General features: G+C 39.0%; 1 protein-coding gene across 10 annotated transcripts in view; it reads left to right on the plus strand.

Annotated features, from left to right (window-relative positions):
- SMARCA2 (SWI/SNF related, matrix associated, actin dependent regulator of chromatin, subfamily a, member 2) overlaps positions 1-13,652 on the plus strand; it is a 176,330-nt gene that overhangs the window by 42,052 nt on the left and 120,626 nt on the right. For all 10 annotated transcript variants that reach the window (XM_066257155.1, XM_066257164.1, XM_066257157.1 and 7 more), the window contains 4 exons: positions 1,429-1,555; positions 3,320-3,493; positions 4,557-4,730; positions 7,335-7,505. In XM_066257155.1, the coding sequence (XP_066113252.1) occupies positions 1,429-1,555; positions 3,320-3,493; positions 4,557-4,730; positions 7,335-7,505 (646 nt within the window). The remainder of the gene's footprint in view (positions 1-1,428; positions 1,556-3,319; positions 3,494-4,556; positions 4,731-7,334; positions 7,506-13,652) is intronic.

Below are 13,652 nucleotides of genomic sequence, written 5' to 3' on the forward strand. Positions count from 1 at the left end.
AATCTTCAATGTTTATAGTTGAGATCCATGAAAGTTCTCAAAGTATTTTTTTATTATTCTGTAGTGGTTTTGGTATTAGGCAAAGGAGGTTCAATCTAGAGTCCCTCCTTTACTAACTTTGTGAAGTTACATGTTTCTTAATATCACCAAGCTTCTGTTTTCTCATCAGTAACATAGCACCATTGTACCTTGTAGGTGTGTGTGTGCATGTGTGTGTGTGTGAGAGAGAGAGAGAATTAATAAAATGGTGCACCAAATATACTGAACTCAGTGCAGTTAATGTTAACTTCGTTTATTTTTTTAAGACTATTTATTTTAGAGAGGAGATAGAGATGGGGGAGGGGAGGAGCAGGAAGCATCAACTCCCATATGTGCCTTGACCAGGCAAGCCCAGGGTTTCGAACCCACGACCTCAGTGTTTCAAGTCGACGTTGAAGCACTGCTCCTCCGCGGGTCAAACAACTTAAACTTACTGCCTTTTTTATTACTATTCTTTCTTTGTTGAAGTCTCCTCTAAGACAGTTTTGCTCTACTTTTTGGGTGAAACAGTTCTAAAAATAGATTTAAATGGCATGTAATTATTTGTAAGAAAAGGGTCCAAGTGAACTCTAAAACCAGAAATTTATATGGGTAACAGTAATGGTATCCCAAATGAATAAACAAAAATGGGATGTCTTTTATGAGGAACTACCTGCAGTTATATATATTTTTGATGGCGTCTAAAATGAGAATTCCCTAGCAATGCTTTTCTAGAAACTTGGTTTTAAAATAGTGTTTGCTTTGCTATTTGCTGTTGCCCAAACCAGATTTTTTAAAAATTCCTAACTTGCTTTTTCTTTTTTCTCCAGCAAGCACTGCTCAAAGAGGAAGTGGCTTTGGTTGGCAGGGCTCTCTCTGAATGTTTTGGGCTGGCTGATTTCTGTGGCCTTAGCACCTAAAACTGCTCTTGTTCACTCAGCTTTGAAGGGCATTGTCATCAGCGTCTTGGCAAGCAGGGCCAGTGGCCCCACTGCCTTAGGACAGAACCAGAAGTTAGAAAGAAAACTGTTGTTCCAGTCTTGCACTGTGGCTGGCCGGGCGTTTGGGAGCAAGTCAGAGTTTCCTGCCTCTTATTTTCTCTCTCTGTTCAGAGCAAGCAATGGCACTTGACAGTCCTCCTACATGGATCATGAGCCTTCTTTCGTAGGAATCAGAGAAAGGTTATATACAAGACCAGAGTGTTAAGCAACATATAACACCTGTCTGCATTCATGCAAGGGTAACTCTTCTGTGTTTAACATCAGAAAATCCAGCTGAGTGTTAGAAATCAGCCATGAGTGTCTAGAATAGGTTTTGCCATGAACTTGATCCTGTTATTGTTTATCATTTATGACTGAACTGTAATGTATATTTTCACCTCTTCTCTCCCTATTTTATTATGTCCTTTAGACTTCAGGCTCGCATAGCTCACAGGATACAAGAACTGGAAAATCTGCCTGGCTCTTTGCCGCCAGATTTACGAACCAAAGCAACTGTAGAACTGAAAGCACTTCGGTTACTCAATTTTCAACGTCAGGTAATGCCGTTTCCCCAGCAAACCTGAGGTGTTAAGAAGTAAATGTAATTGTTCGAGATTGGTATGTTTCCTTAAGTCTAATATTGTTATAAAGATATAAACTTAGTAAGGTAGTATATCTTTTAGACTAGAAGCATAGCATTGCTTATTATTTTGTTTTTCTCATTTTTTTTTCTCTTGTATTATGGTTTACAAAGTAAGAATTCTGGCAGTTTGTTACTATGGATGAAACCCTGAGAACAAACAAGATAGCTCATGTTTGCATTTATGACTCCGAAGAGAAACAATCAGGTGGTCGATCAGAACTTCTTTGTAAATACTAACATATAATCCTAGCCAGGCCATGAAAATATTTTAACAAAGATGATAGCCACTCTACTAAATTAATTGTTCATCATCTATAGAAAAACATAAACCTGTATTTTGTAACTGTTGATTATTCATCACAAGTTTGGTGCCTTTGATCATGTCAGACCTACATATTGAGAAATCAGTGAATTATCTATTGTTCCTGCCATGTTTATTAATAGTCCCTGACTAATAAAAGCTAGCATAATGATCTGATTTGGAATTGCTAAATCAATAGGAAACTACATAGTAGAATGAAATAGAGCTAATTTTCACTTTGTAGAGTTTTGTCTTGACCCAAAAGGTGCAGGTCTCCTGGTCTGCATGTTGCCTCATTAGCCAAATGGGAAAAGGAACACTTTGTTGCCAGTCTGATGGGTCTGTTTAGTTAAAATCTTGGGGCATGCAAAATGAATTATTAATTAATGAAAGTAGTTTGGAAGTATTGAATTGCATGACTTGGTCTGTTGGAGGATGTGATTAAAATCACAAGGCAGCCTCGCTTGCAATTGTCATATAGACTTGGGATTACATTTGCCTATTGGCCAGGGCAACTTTGACTATCTTGCAAAGAATATCATTGTTAGAAGTGGGAGGCCCAGAACAGTTGGCTCAGTGGATAGAGTGTTGGCCCAGCGTGTCAGACTTCCCAGGATTGATCCCTTGTCAGGGCACACATGAGAAGCGTCTGCTTCTTTTTCCCTCCATCTCCCCCTTTTCTTGCTCTTCACCTCTTGCAGCCAGTGGGTCGATTGGTTCAAGCATCAGCTCTGGGCACTGAGGATAGGTTGGTTGATTTGAACATCGGCCCCAGAAGGGGATTGCTGGGTGGAACCCGGTTGGGGCGCATGTGGGAGTCTGTCTATCTCCACCTCTCACTTAATAAAAAAGAAAAGAGAAAAGAAATGAGAGGAAGCCTAAACTAGTATTTCCAATTTTTTTATGTGACACCAGGAATTAACATTGAGTATCTCATGCCATTGTACATGAACAGGAAGTAATTCTTTTATTCTTTTTTGCAGAACATTGTTAATCTTTAAACATGAGGAGCATGTTAGTATGGCATTTAAAACAAAGTAAAACATTTTAAGTCTTATTACTTAATTAGTATAGTTAGAATAGTTAAATAGAATGAATGAATGAATTTATTTAAAAGCCATTATCTACTTTATTATTTTTACTGTTTTAGTTCTATAATTGCTTATTTTCTGAATTATTTAGAAAGAAAAGTTATACCATCTTTGAAAATACATAAACTGGGTATGATTTAGTACCTTCATTTATTAAAAGGCCAGTTGTGACTGAGAAACCTGTGGAGTCCCCAGTGTGCCCCACTAAATGGAAACAAGAGAAGGGCAAGGTCCAGGGGTCTGGCCCCTGTTTGAGGAGCCTCTCTAACTGCTTTCCTCTTGACAGCTGAGACAGGAGGTGGTGGCCTGCATGCGCCGGGACACGACCCTGGAGACGGCTCTCAACTCCAAAGCTTACAAGCGGAGCAAGCGCCAGACCCTGCGAGAAGCTCGCATGACGGAGAAGCTGGAAAAGCAGCAGAAGATTGAGCAGGAGCGGAAGCGCCGGCAGAAGCACCAGGTATGGAGGCCTGGGCTTTGCATTTCCTCATATTGACAGGCACGTCCAGCTAAGTAGGCTGGATGGAGCCAGAATGGCTGGAAAATGTACCATGGTCAGCAGCGGGGACATTGCAGAATAGGGACGCTCCTCAAAACTCACATAGTCTGATTGCACCATTTTATAGTCGAGGAAAGCTAGGTCAAGCCAGGTAAATGGGCTTTCGTAGTTCTAATCCGATGTATTCATAAGCCCATGGAGAGCTGCTGACTGGGTAGGAGTGCTAGAGCAAAACCCTGGGGAACTTGGAAAAGAAAAGAAGGAAACAAAAAGTATTTTTATAACACATATGAATATGGTATCCATGGCTCTTCAGAGGACTCAGTTTTAGGTTTTACTGGGGCAGATATTTCAAAACATTCCTTTCTAAGGGTTTGAATATATTTTGATGTAGTATTTGATTCTGTGTCATAACAGTATCAGTGGTTGTCAACCATTGGTCTGCAGACTGGTGTCAATCCACCAGATATTTCATCCCAGTCTGGGGAAGAGGGAAGCACCCTGATGCTGTGTGAAGATTATAGACCCAAAGGTCACTGCTATGAGTTCTGTTTGTCTCTCTGTGCTCACTTTAGTGCCTCGCTTAATTTCATTTTTTAAAATGGTAGATTTTAGTGTAAATAAGGGTACACACTTACCCCTCCTTTATTTAAAAAGTGTGTATAAATTATGTATTGAGATTTTAGCTCTAAGATCCGAGTCACCATTCTAAGGTATTTCAAGCAAAAGTTATTGTTCCATTTTTCATCTTTCCATTTCCATGTGGCTAGCCCTCAAAATTCCAGAGACTTCTCTTCCATGGGCCAGCACCAAAATGAACCTTGAGAAGTCCTTCTCCCACCAGCCCTTCAGCGTACACCTCAGTTACGCAGACACCCCGGGGTATCTATCTCCTAGTGGTCCCGTTTCTCATTGTTGTGAAATACATACAGCTGAGTGTTTTCCTGGACTACTCTGAAACTTCAAAGACATTGAAGGAAATGGATTTTCAGTGTTCTTTCCTCTGTCCCTTGGGATCCTTTAGGAGTATCTGAACAGTATTTTGCAACATGCAAAGGATTTTAAGGAGTACCATCGCTCTGTGGCCGGGAAGATCCAGAAGCTTTCCAAAGCTGTGGCCACCTGGCATGCCAACACCGAGAGGGAACAGAAGAAGGAGACCGAGCGGATTGAGAAGGAGAGGATGCGCAGGTTGATGGTAAGGGGCCCAGGAAGAGGCTTCTCTCACATTCGGTGTTGAGAATGTCAAACGTGCCGTGGCAGAAGGAGAGAGTAAAAGCTGCTTAGCAAATGGAGTAATACGTTTGTTTGAACTTCAAACAGATAGAGTTCAAATATCCTCTTTCCCGGACCAGGTTTGAACTGAGTATCTCGTTCCGTTGTGTCTTGGTCTCTAAAGTCTTTCTTGGAAGTCCTTGTCTTTTTGTTTAATGTCAGAAATTTTTTCTCTAACAGTGTATAAAGTGATTTTTAAATTAATTTTGAAATGTTGCTTTTTTTTATTGATAGCTGGGGTATTGTCAAAGTCTAGGATCATTATTTTTGCACTGTTATTTTTTTAATGGACATATAACACAGAAGGGATTGGTTTATATCAGCAAATTTTCAACCCGTGTGCCACTAGAATTTTTAAAACATGCAATACCTGACTATTTAGTTAGGGGTACTGACCTCTTTTCCCTTAAATTGTCAAATAAGACAACAGCCAATGCAACAATAGCCATATGGTGTGAATGAATAAAAAATATACCTTTTTTTTGGTCAGATTGGCAAAAGATATGTTTTTGGTGTGCCACAGAATTTTAGCAATTAGTCTGTGTGCGCCATGAGATGAAAACGTTGAAAATCACTGGTTTATATCATTAGTCTGTGTTTTGTTTTTTTTAATTAGACCTCATTGAACCCTGTGGATTTTATAAAAGTGTGTGCTCTATGATGATAGATGACCTACAGATTCTGTGACATAATTCCTGAATATTGTGTGAAACTTCAGTCCATAATTATGTCCTGGGAAAATTCTAAGTGACGTGTCTTTCTTGCTGGTATTATGGTTTGCATTTTATAAAAAATTTTTATTTGTAATTTATTGTGTTGACATGGTTTCAAGAGTCCCATTTAACATAGTACTGTCTACCCCCCCACCCCCCACCCCAAGCCCCAAGCAAAGTCTCTTTTCATGCCTATTTGTATTTTGTTGTCATTATTTTTTTTGGATCCCAGAGAGTAAATATTGTATTTTAAACTCTCAGCATGTTTTTCTGTGTCCCTCTCCTTTTTTTAGGAGGGAGATGACTACCCAATAAATTTCTAACTAGCTAGGTAGATCATTTTATAGTAATTTGAGCAGTAAGCAGGCACATTTGTCTGATTTAACTGAAGTGAAACTATACTAGAACTTCAGTAACAGATTGGTTTGATACTAATGATCAGGCATTTGCAAATCATTAATTTTTGCAATTAAATGATGGAATATACAGAAAGCAGAGAAACTGAAGTTTTTTTTATTGCTCTTTCTTCAAGTGAGATCAACCATAATGAAAAGCAATTAGAGTTATAATAGCAGTTGAAGTTCATGCTCATCCACGGGGCAGACGGCAGCCAGACTGGAGGGTGACACCGCTGTCACTCGGGCACAGGCTGGAGGGACACCTGCCTCTTTAAGGTTTTGCAATGTGCTCCTTTTATTCTGCATCACATGAGGAAAATATTTTTGATGTGTCCTTTTTATTGGGATATATATATAAAAGATTTCCCTTGAAATGGCTGAGAGCACAGCTGAGTTTTTATTCCATTTAACCTCATCATGTTGCTTAACAGGATGTGAAGAAGGGAATTATTATATGTTATGTTGCTTGATGGTATCAGACTTCACATTCTAAATGACATCCCCAGTCACGTACGCTCATAACTGAGTGCCAGTCTGTGACAAAAAAAAAAAAAAAAAAAAATCACCCAAACTTGACTGTCCCTATCAATCACAATGTTTATAAGAAGTTATTTGTTTAATACTCATTTGATTACTTGACTTCAGAAGTACTTATTGAAATATTTATGAATGAAAGGATATTATGTCTTGAATTTGCTTGAAGACAGTCCATTTGGGGATTGTGAGGGAAGGAATGTGAGGGAGGGGTAGTGATAAGACAGGAATCATCACAAGTTTATTATTGTTGCTTGGTGTTGGTTTACGAGAGAGTATTCTATTCTCTCTACTTTTAATTATATTTGAAAACTTCCAAAATACTAAGTTAAGAATAAACATTTTTTTTGGTCACAGACTGGCACTCAGTTACGAGCGTATATGACTGGGAATGTATGTCATTTAGAACGTGAAGTCTGATACCATCGAACAACATAACAGATACAATAATTCCCTCCTCCACATCCCGTTAAGCCTCATGATAAAGTCAGAGGTGACTTGTCAAATTTTAACTTTTTTTTTTTCAGTTTATATATTTTATTATTAAATTTAATGCAGTGACATTGATAAATCAGGGAAATTTTAACATTTTTTGTGTCATGAATGAAACACAGAACAAAGAGTCTGGTGCTTGATCACACCAGACAAAGTGTAGCTGTGTGTTCCGACTTGGCCATGAACCCCAGTGCCCCGCGACGCAGGCCTCTCACTGTCCTGTGTCCCCTCACTCCTAGGCCATGTGCATGAAGCGAGCAGCCGGGAAAATTTGGTTTGCTGCGCTCTCCATCAGTCAGAGTTCAGACCATCCAGAGGAGGGATGAGTGGAAGAAGGCATCCACAAACTTTTCTTATGCTCTGATCACACTCTTCTCTCCTTAACAGGCTGAAGATGAAGAGGGATACAGAAAACTGATTGATCAAAAGAAAGACAGGCGTTTAGCATACCTTTTACAGCAGACTGACGAATATGTGGCCAACCTGACCAACCTGGTCTGGGAGCACAAGCAAGCCCAAGCAGCCAAAGAGAAGAAGAAGAGGAGGAGGAAGAAGAAGGTGAGTGCCCTGCTGGGGGCAGCTGAGTCAGGGACCATTTTACGGCATGTATTTCTCTTTAAGAAATACTCCTTTCCACAACAATTCAAGGTTTAGATTCCTGGATGGCAAAAATTGCTCAGATAAATGGGTATGGAGAAAATATAGTTGATGAGGCATACTAGACAATAGACTGGAGATGAGGGCACAATGGAGAGGAAGATGTAAGAGGTAGCTGTGGGATGCTTTTAGAACAATTTTCAGCTGTTTATCTGAACAGACAGCGATGTCAAAATTGTTCATCAAGTCCAGCGGCCCTTGGTCACACTGGGATAAATGTGCAGGTCAGGGTTTTAGGTTAGTATAGAAAATAATACTCTTATGTAAAGTCTATCCTAATTATCATGAGAAGTGAAGGGTAACATTTAGAACTTTTGCTCTATGGATATTATTATATCTCATTTCAAGGGCAACATACTAGTGTAGGCCTGTGAATATAGCTCTTCATTGAAGTTTAAGTAGTCTCATAATTTAATTCTTGGCTGATATTTTGTGTTCATGATAAATTGGAATTGGCCCAAGTACAAATAGGTAGTCTTCCTCAGAATTGTGGAGATTGAGCATGCGTAACATTTAACTTTTTTTTAATTGAATTTATTGAGGTGACATTGGTTAATAAAATTATATGGGTTTCAGGTGTACGATTGTATAATACATCATCTGTGTATTGTATTTTGTGTTCACCACCCCAAGATGATGAGTAGCATTTAATCATTTATCCTCTGCACTGAATAACTGAACAAAATGTTTTTCCAAAAATAATTTCATGGCTTCTGAATTCTCATACTTGTTTCATAATTACGGAGAAGGAATAAATGATTGAGATGGTGCTTCCTTGCTGTTGATCTCTTTAGTATGAGATAGCTTCCCTCCATGTGAAGGTGAGTGAGGGATGACTCAGGGCCTGGAGTTTGTTAGACATGTCAGTAGTGAGGAGTACCTCACTTTTCTGTCAAGGCAGCATTATAGACTGCAAAATTCCACCTCCCAGTTTTTGACTTAAGAAAACATTTTCTGAGTTTGTGAAGAGCACATAGGCAAACGATACAATTCTGTAACATTTCATACATGGATCCCATAAAATGGCAGTTTTAGTTTTTCTGCACCTAGACATGGGTTTTACTGAGGTTGTCACAAAGAGGTCACTGTTAATTGTTTTTAGTATTAAAATTCGTGTTCTATATTTCTTTGTGATTATAAGCTAATGGCCCAGACTGGAGCTTCTGGTTTATAATTAATAGATTCTTGCCATGGTGTTAGATCATTATATCATCATAGGCAAAGAAATACACATAATTGATCAATCATGATTATACCTTTATTTTTGTGTAAATCTTGTACAGAGCAGGAACCTGTCATAATATTTTCATGGTGCTGCCAACTCTCTACCTCTGAGCTCTTACCTTCTGGTTTGCAAGTAGCACTTACTCTATTTTTTGCATTTGCTCAACAAATATTAACTGAACACTTACTATGATGGAGGCACAGCATGCTGGGTTCTGGGGGAGAGAGGATGGCATGTGAGAAAAAGCACTCTTGCCCGCTTCAATTTAATCATAGAGATAGAGAGAGAGAGAGAGATTGATCAAATATGCATCTAAATATGTAATTATAAACTGTGATGAATGATGTGAAGAAACACTGAGTCAAATGGGGATGGGGCCAGATTTCCTGGCAAATGAACAGTACATAGTAGCAAAGCGCCCGCAGCCTGCCTGTGCGTCTCTCCGGGCACCTCCTGTTAGTGCTCTCATGCAGCTGAATATGAACAATTATTACTTCATGATCAGCCTTTTACCTTTTCACTGGCCTGCTCTCCTTAGCATTTGAGCCCTCCCTGCTCTCAGCAAGATTAAAGGGGACAAGCTGCTTTTTCCCTTGGCCATTTTACTGGGAGAAATGGGATAAAGAAGGTAAAAAAGAAACTGAGCCCTTTCTTAGTTCTTCCTGAAAATTGTATCTGTCACGGGGCTTAGACACTGAGTTCAAAATGAGTTACCAAATTCCAGATGCACCTTTAATAGTGCAAAGAAAACGGGTGCTTTCAAAAGCTGATTATTTGATACTTTGGATTATTTGTAGTTCTTCTTTCCTCCATTAGAGTGATTGAGAGTTGCTTGTGGCAGTTTCTCTGCTGGGGAGGAAAACTACATCCAGAAGCTTAAAAATCCTGTGCTGTCCTTTTCGGCATCTTCCCATAGAACTAAACATTATACTGTACCTGACTGCATTGTTTTTAATTACGAAAGGTATCAATAAATCTTTGTTTTGACAAGACTTTTTTACCAAGAGAACTAATAGCATTGAGCTGGTAGCAACATCTGTTAGAAAACTAAGATACAGATACCTGGAAGAACTCTGCTGTTAAAGGTGAGTATGATTGACCTTGTAATGTAATTGGAAAAGGATTACTTTTTACTTCGTATATAATTTTTAAAAATAGCCTCAGTGTAACAGAAAAGGCCTTTTGTTTTTCCCTGCTGGGAAGTTTGTTACTTGTTGTTTTATTAGTGAATAATAGAGTGGGATTCCTTTAACCTGCATGACTTTGTTTAATTTTCTCTTCTCACCATTAAAGCCATTTCTATGAAGTATATATTTATAAATCATTCTGAAACTTCTCAGCCTGATCTTCCATTAATGCCCTTGAAATGGAAGAAAAAGAAGTAAACTGTATGTATCCACTTAAGAGTTGGAGGAGGAAAAATTCCTAAAGAACTGAAATATCTAATTATGGGAATCAGCCTCTGCAGTGGGGCACGATAGATGCACTATGATGTGCACTCAGCATGACCTTGCGGTCTCCATCCTTTGCCATGCTTGTTCTCTAACATCTACTGGGTGACTGCAGGATAGGAAGAGGGAGGGGCCTAGGTGAAGCCACCAGGATGTACACAATTAGGATTAAACATGCTAAATTAGAAAACTGGACCATTGTCCAAGTCATGTTAGCACACAATCTTTTAAATTCATAACTGTGGCCCTGGCCGGTGACTCAGTGGATAGAGCCTCAGCCTGACGTATGGATGTCTCGGGTTTGATTCCTGGACAGGGAACACAGAAAGAGCTACCAGCACTTCTCCTCACCCCCTCACCCTTCACCCTCTTCCCCTCCCACAGCCAGTGATTTTGTTGATCTGAGAGTGGCCCCAAGTACTGAGGATAGCTCCCTTGGGGGTGCTGCATCAGCCTCAGGCGCTAAAAATACTTCAGTCCCCAGATGGGGTTGCCAGGTAGATCCCAGTTTGGGTGCATGTGAGAGTCAACCTCACTATCTCCCCTCCTCTCACCTAAAATCAATCAATCAATCAATAAATAAATAAATAAAATCATGGGTGCATAAGCATAGGAGACCAATTTGCTCTTGTTCTCTTATAGGGTATTTTATTAAAAGTCTATTATCTAGTATTTCAGTCTCTTGACTGGTCAGCAGATGATTTGTTAGGATTGAATGGGAAAGTTTATCCAGAGTATTCAGTTTGTTCCCTGGCACATAGTGAGTACTCAGTAAATCTTAGTTATTTTATCCAGCCATTCTGTGGTATAAATGTAAGACCATTATTATTGAAATATGGTTTTAGGGTTTTGGGAAATACACTCTTTGCCGCCATGTTGTATATTCTCTGCGATGTTGAGTAAATAGGTGGCCACCACTTTTTTCAGGATAATGACAGGGTCTTGGACTGTTGAGGCATGCAGTAGGAAATGAGTATTTATTAATTTTGGTGGATTCCACTTATCCTTTTCTATCCATCTCCTACAAAGAGAATTTGTAATTACGTGGCCTGTAATTTAGAGTGGTTTCTGGTGATGATAAGGTATTTTTTGCAGGGTTGTAGGGTGTATTTTGTCCTTAAGCTGTGGTTAGGAGCCTATGCTGCCCCCTAACCCGAACCTACTGCTTAGAAGTGTAGCTATTTCATGGGTTCAACTTGTTGCCATTAGGTTGAGAATCAATATTTCATTCCATATTTCAAATCTTTCAATGGGGTATAACACCAGCAGAACTATGCCCTTGTTATTTATTTGTGACATTCCTTAGAAACCCATGACACTAATAGGAACACCCTCAGTGAATCCATGGGGAACAAACAGCTCACTGTGCCGGATCATTTTCATTGTGGTACTACCTTTTCTTTCTGAAACTTTTATTCGCTCTCTCTTTCACCACCCACGATTATAAGTAAATCTCAGGACTGGAATGTTTTGGAGGGGGAACCTTTCCAGCATAATGTAGTGATCAATATAGTGATAGGAAAGGTGTTCTTATCATTTTTAGGTATCAAAAAAGACAGAAAAGCCTGTTGGTATTTGGTTGGTAAAAAAGCATCGAATGTAAAGGAGTAATGTTGAGACATTTAAATTCAAGTTACTCTCCAGTTCCTCTCAATTCTTTTGTCTTAGGTTTTCCCCAAAGATGATAGAATTTATTGCAGCTTTTCTCTACAAGGATACTTTTGTAGGTAAAAGAAAGGTTCTTAGGTAATTCTGGGCATTTGAGTGTAGCGACTTTTGTAAAGATCGGTTTATAATAATGCCAAAATGATTAGATTTATTTGATTAGTTCAGTGTCAGAATGGGTGAAACCAGAAGTTTGGATCAAAGTCCTGCTTAACTGGATTGACCAGTTATTTGAGTCAAAATGTTAGAATTGGTTTTCTGTACAAGGTACAACCAAAGTAACTTGCAATTGCCTGTTAATTTGATCTTCTGGGGTATTTTTTATTGCCTGATCACCTATCTTAATGCTCAGAGGTCTACTTATGTGGCAGTGAAAATAACCCAGTGATTTCTGAAAGATTAGGTTTCCAGTTAGACAGAATGAGTCTTTAAGATGCCAGCACATTTGAATGTTGTTTCAGTGTGTTATAACAACACCTGCTGGAGGGTAAACTGCACGCACCGTATAATATAGATTGCAATATATTTGGTGTAAAACTGTTTCTTTACAAAATGAGGCTTTTTGTGGCCTGTGTTGTGATAATATAAATAAAGTGCTCATTGAAGTCTATTTTCTTGAGTTCAGCTTAAACAGGATTTTCATGTTTAGGGATTTCTTTCCCTCCTTGATTCCATCACTGATTATTTTTTATAGCTTCTGCAAGGAAGATGGGTAGCAATGCACATAGCTTCGTTCCTGAATATTTCTAAATAGAAGGTATGACCTGACATTGGTCTTTGGAATTAGGAGCCCAAATTGTCTTTAGTTATGAGTAATTTGTTTCAACCCCTCTCACCCCCCCCCCCCCTTACTAGGGTAATTACACTCCTCCTTTTCTCTGTGAGTATAATTAGTTCCAAATTTCTGGCTGGTAGGAAGAAGGCAATACAAAGTTCCTCTAGTCCTAATTAATGGATGAACTTCAATGTTTTGTTTTGAATCAGTGGAAGTAAGCTTGGCTCAGTAATATTGATAGGATGTGTTTGCAATCACAATATATAGATAACTGGTAGGAAAATTCCTCAGGCTGTAGGTGACGTGGTGGCAGCTGCCATCAGCACTGGGTCAATTCACCAGGTGCTCAGAGACTGTCCAAAGTTAGCTCAAACGGTAGGACCAATCACAGCTGTTTAGAGTTCATCTTGAACTCAAAAAAGAGAAGGGTTTTTTTGAGGGGGGAAGGAATAAAGTACCATTTATTTTACATGAAAACATGGATTTATGAAAAGCGTGCCAACCAGAAACCTTCAAAATGAAAGAATCCAAAGCATCATGGGAGAACTTGGCATCTCCTGCCACAGAGTAGACTGCCACCTAGCTTCTACCTCCTCTAACAATATAGCTGAATCGGCTGCAAGTACACGGTGTGCAAGAGAAATCTCCCAGAGCCCCAGTTCAATGAAGAATTGTGTCTGTATTCTTAACTATTTTGGCTTACAAATATATTGCCATCTAAATTACAATAATAATCATATTTCACTGAACATAAACATTGGTCTTGTTGCATTCATTCATTCATTCATTCACCAAGTTTTTATTTAGAGTCTTTGAAATACTAAGTGCTTGGTAGATGGGGGACTATATAAGTGAGCAAAACAGAAATCCTGACCCTGTAATCTTTTGAAGCAGTTTTCAGACAGTGCTGTAGCAGTCTTACATAGACATAT

This window comes from Saccopteryx bilineata, chromosome 2, assembly GCF_036850765.1.
Source record: "Saccopteryx bilineata isolate mSacBil1 chromosome 2, mSacBil1_pri_phased_curated, whole genome shotgun sequence".
In the NCBI taxonomy this organism is placed as follows: domain Eukaryota; kingdom Metazoa; phylum Chordata; class Mammalia; order Chiroptera; family Emballonuridae; genus Saccopteryx; species Saccopteryx bilineata.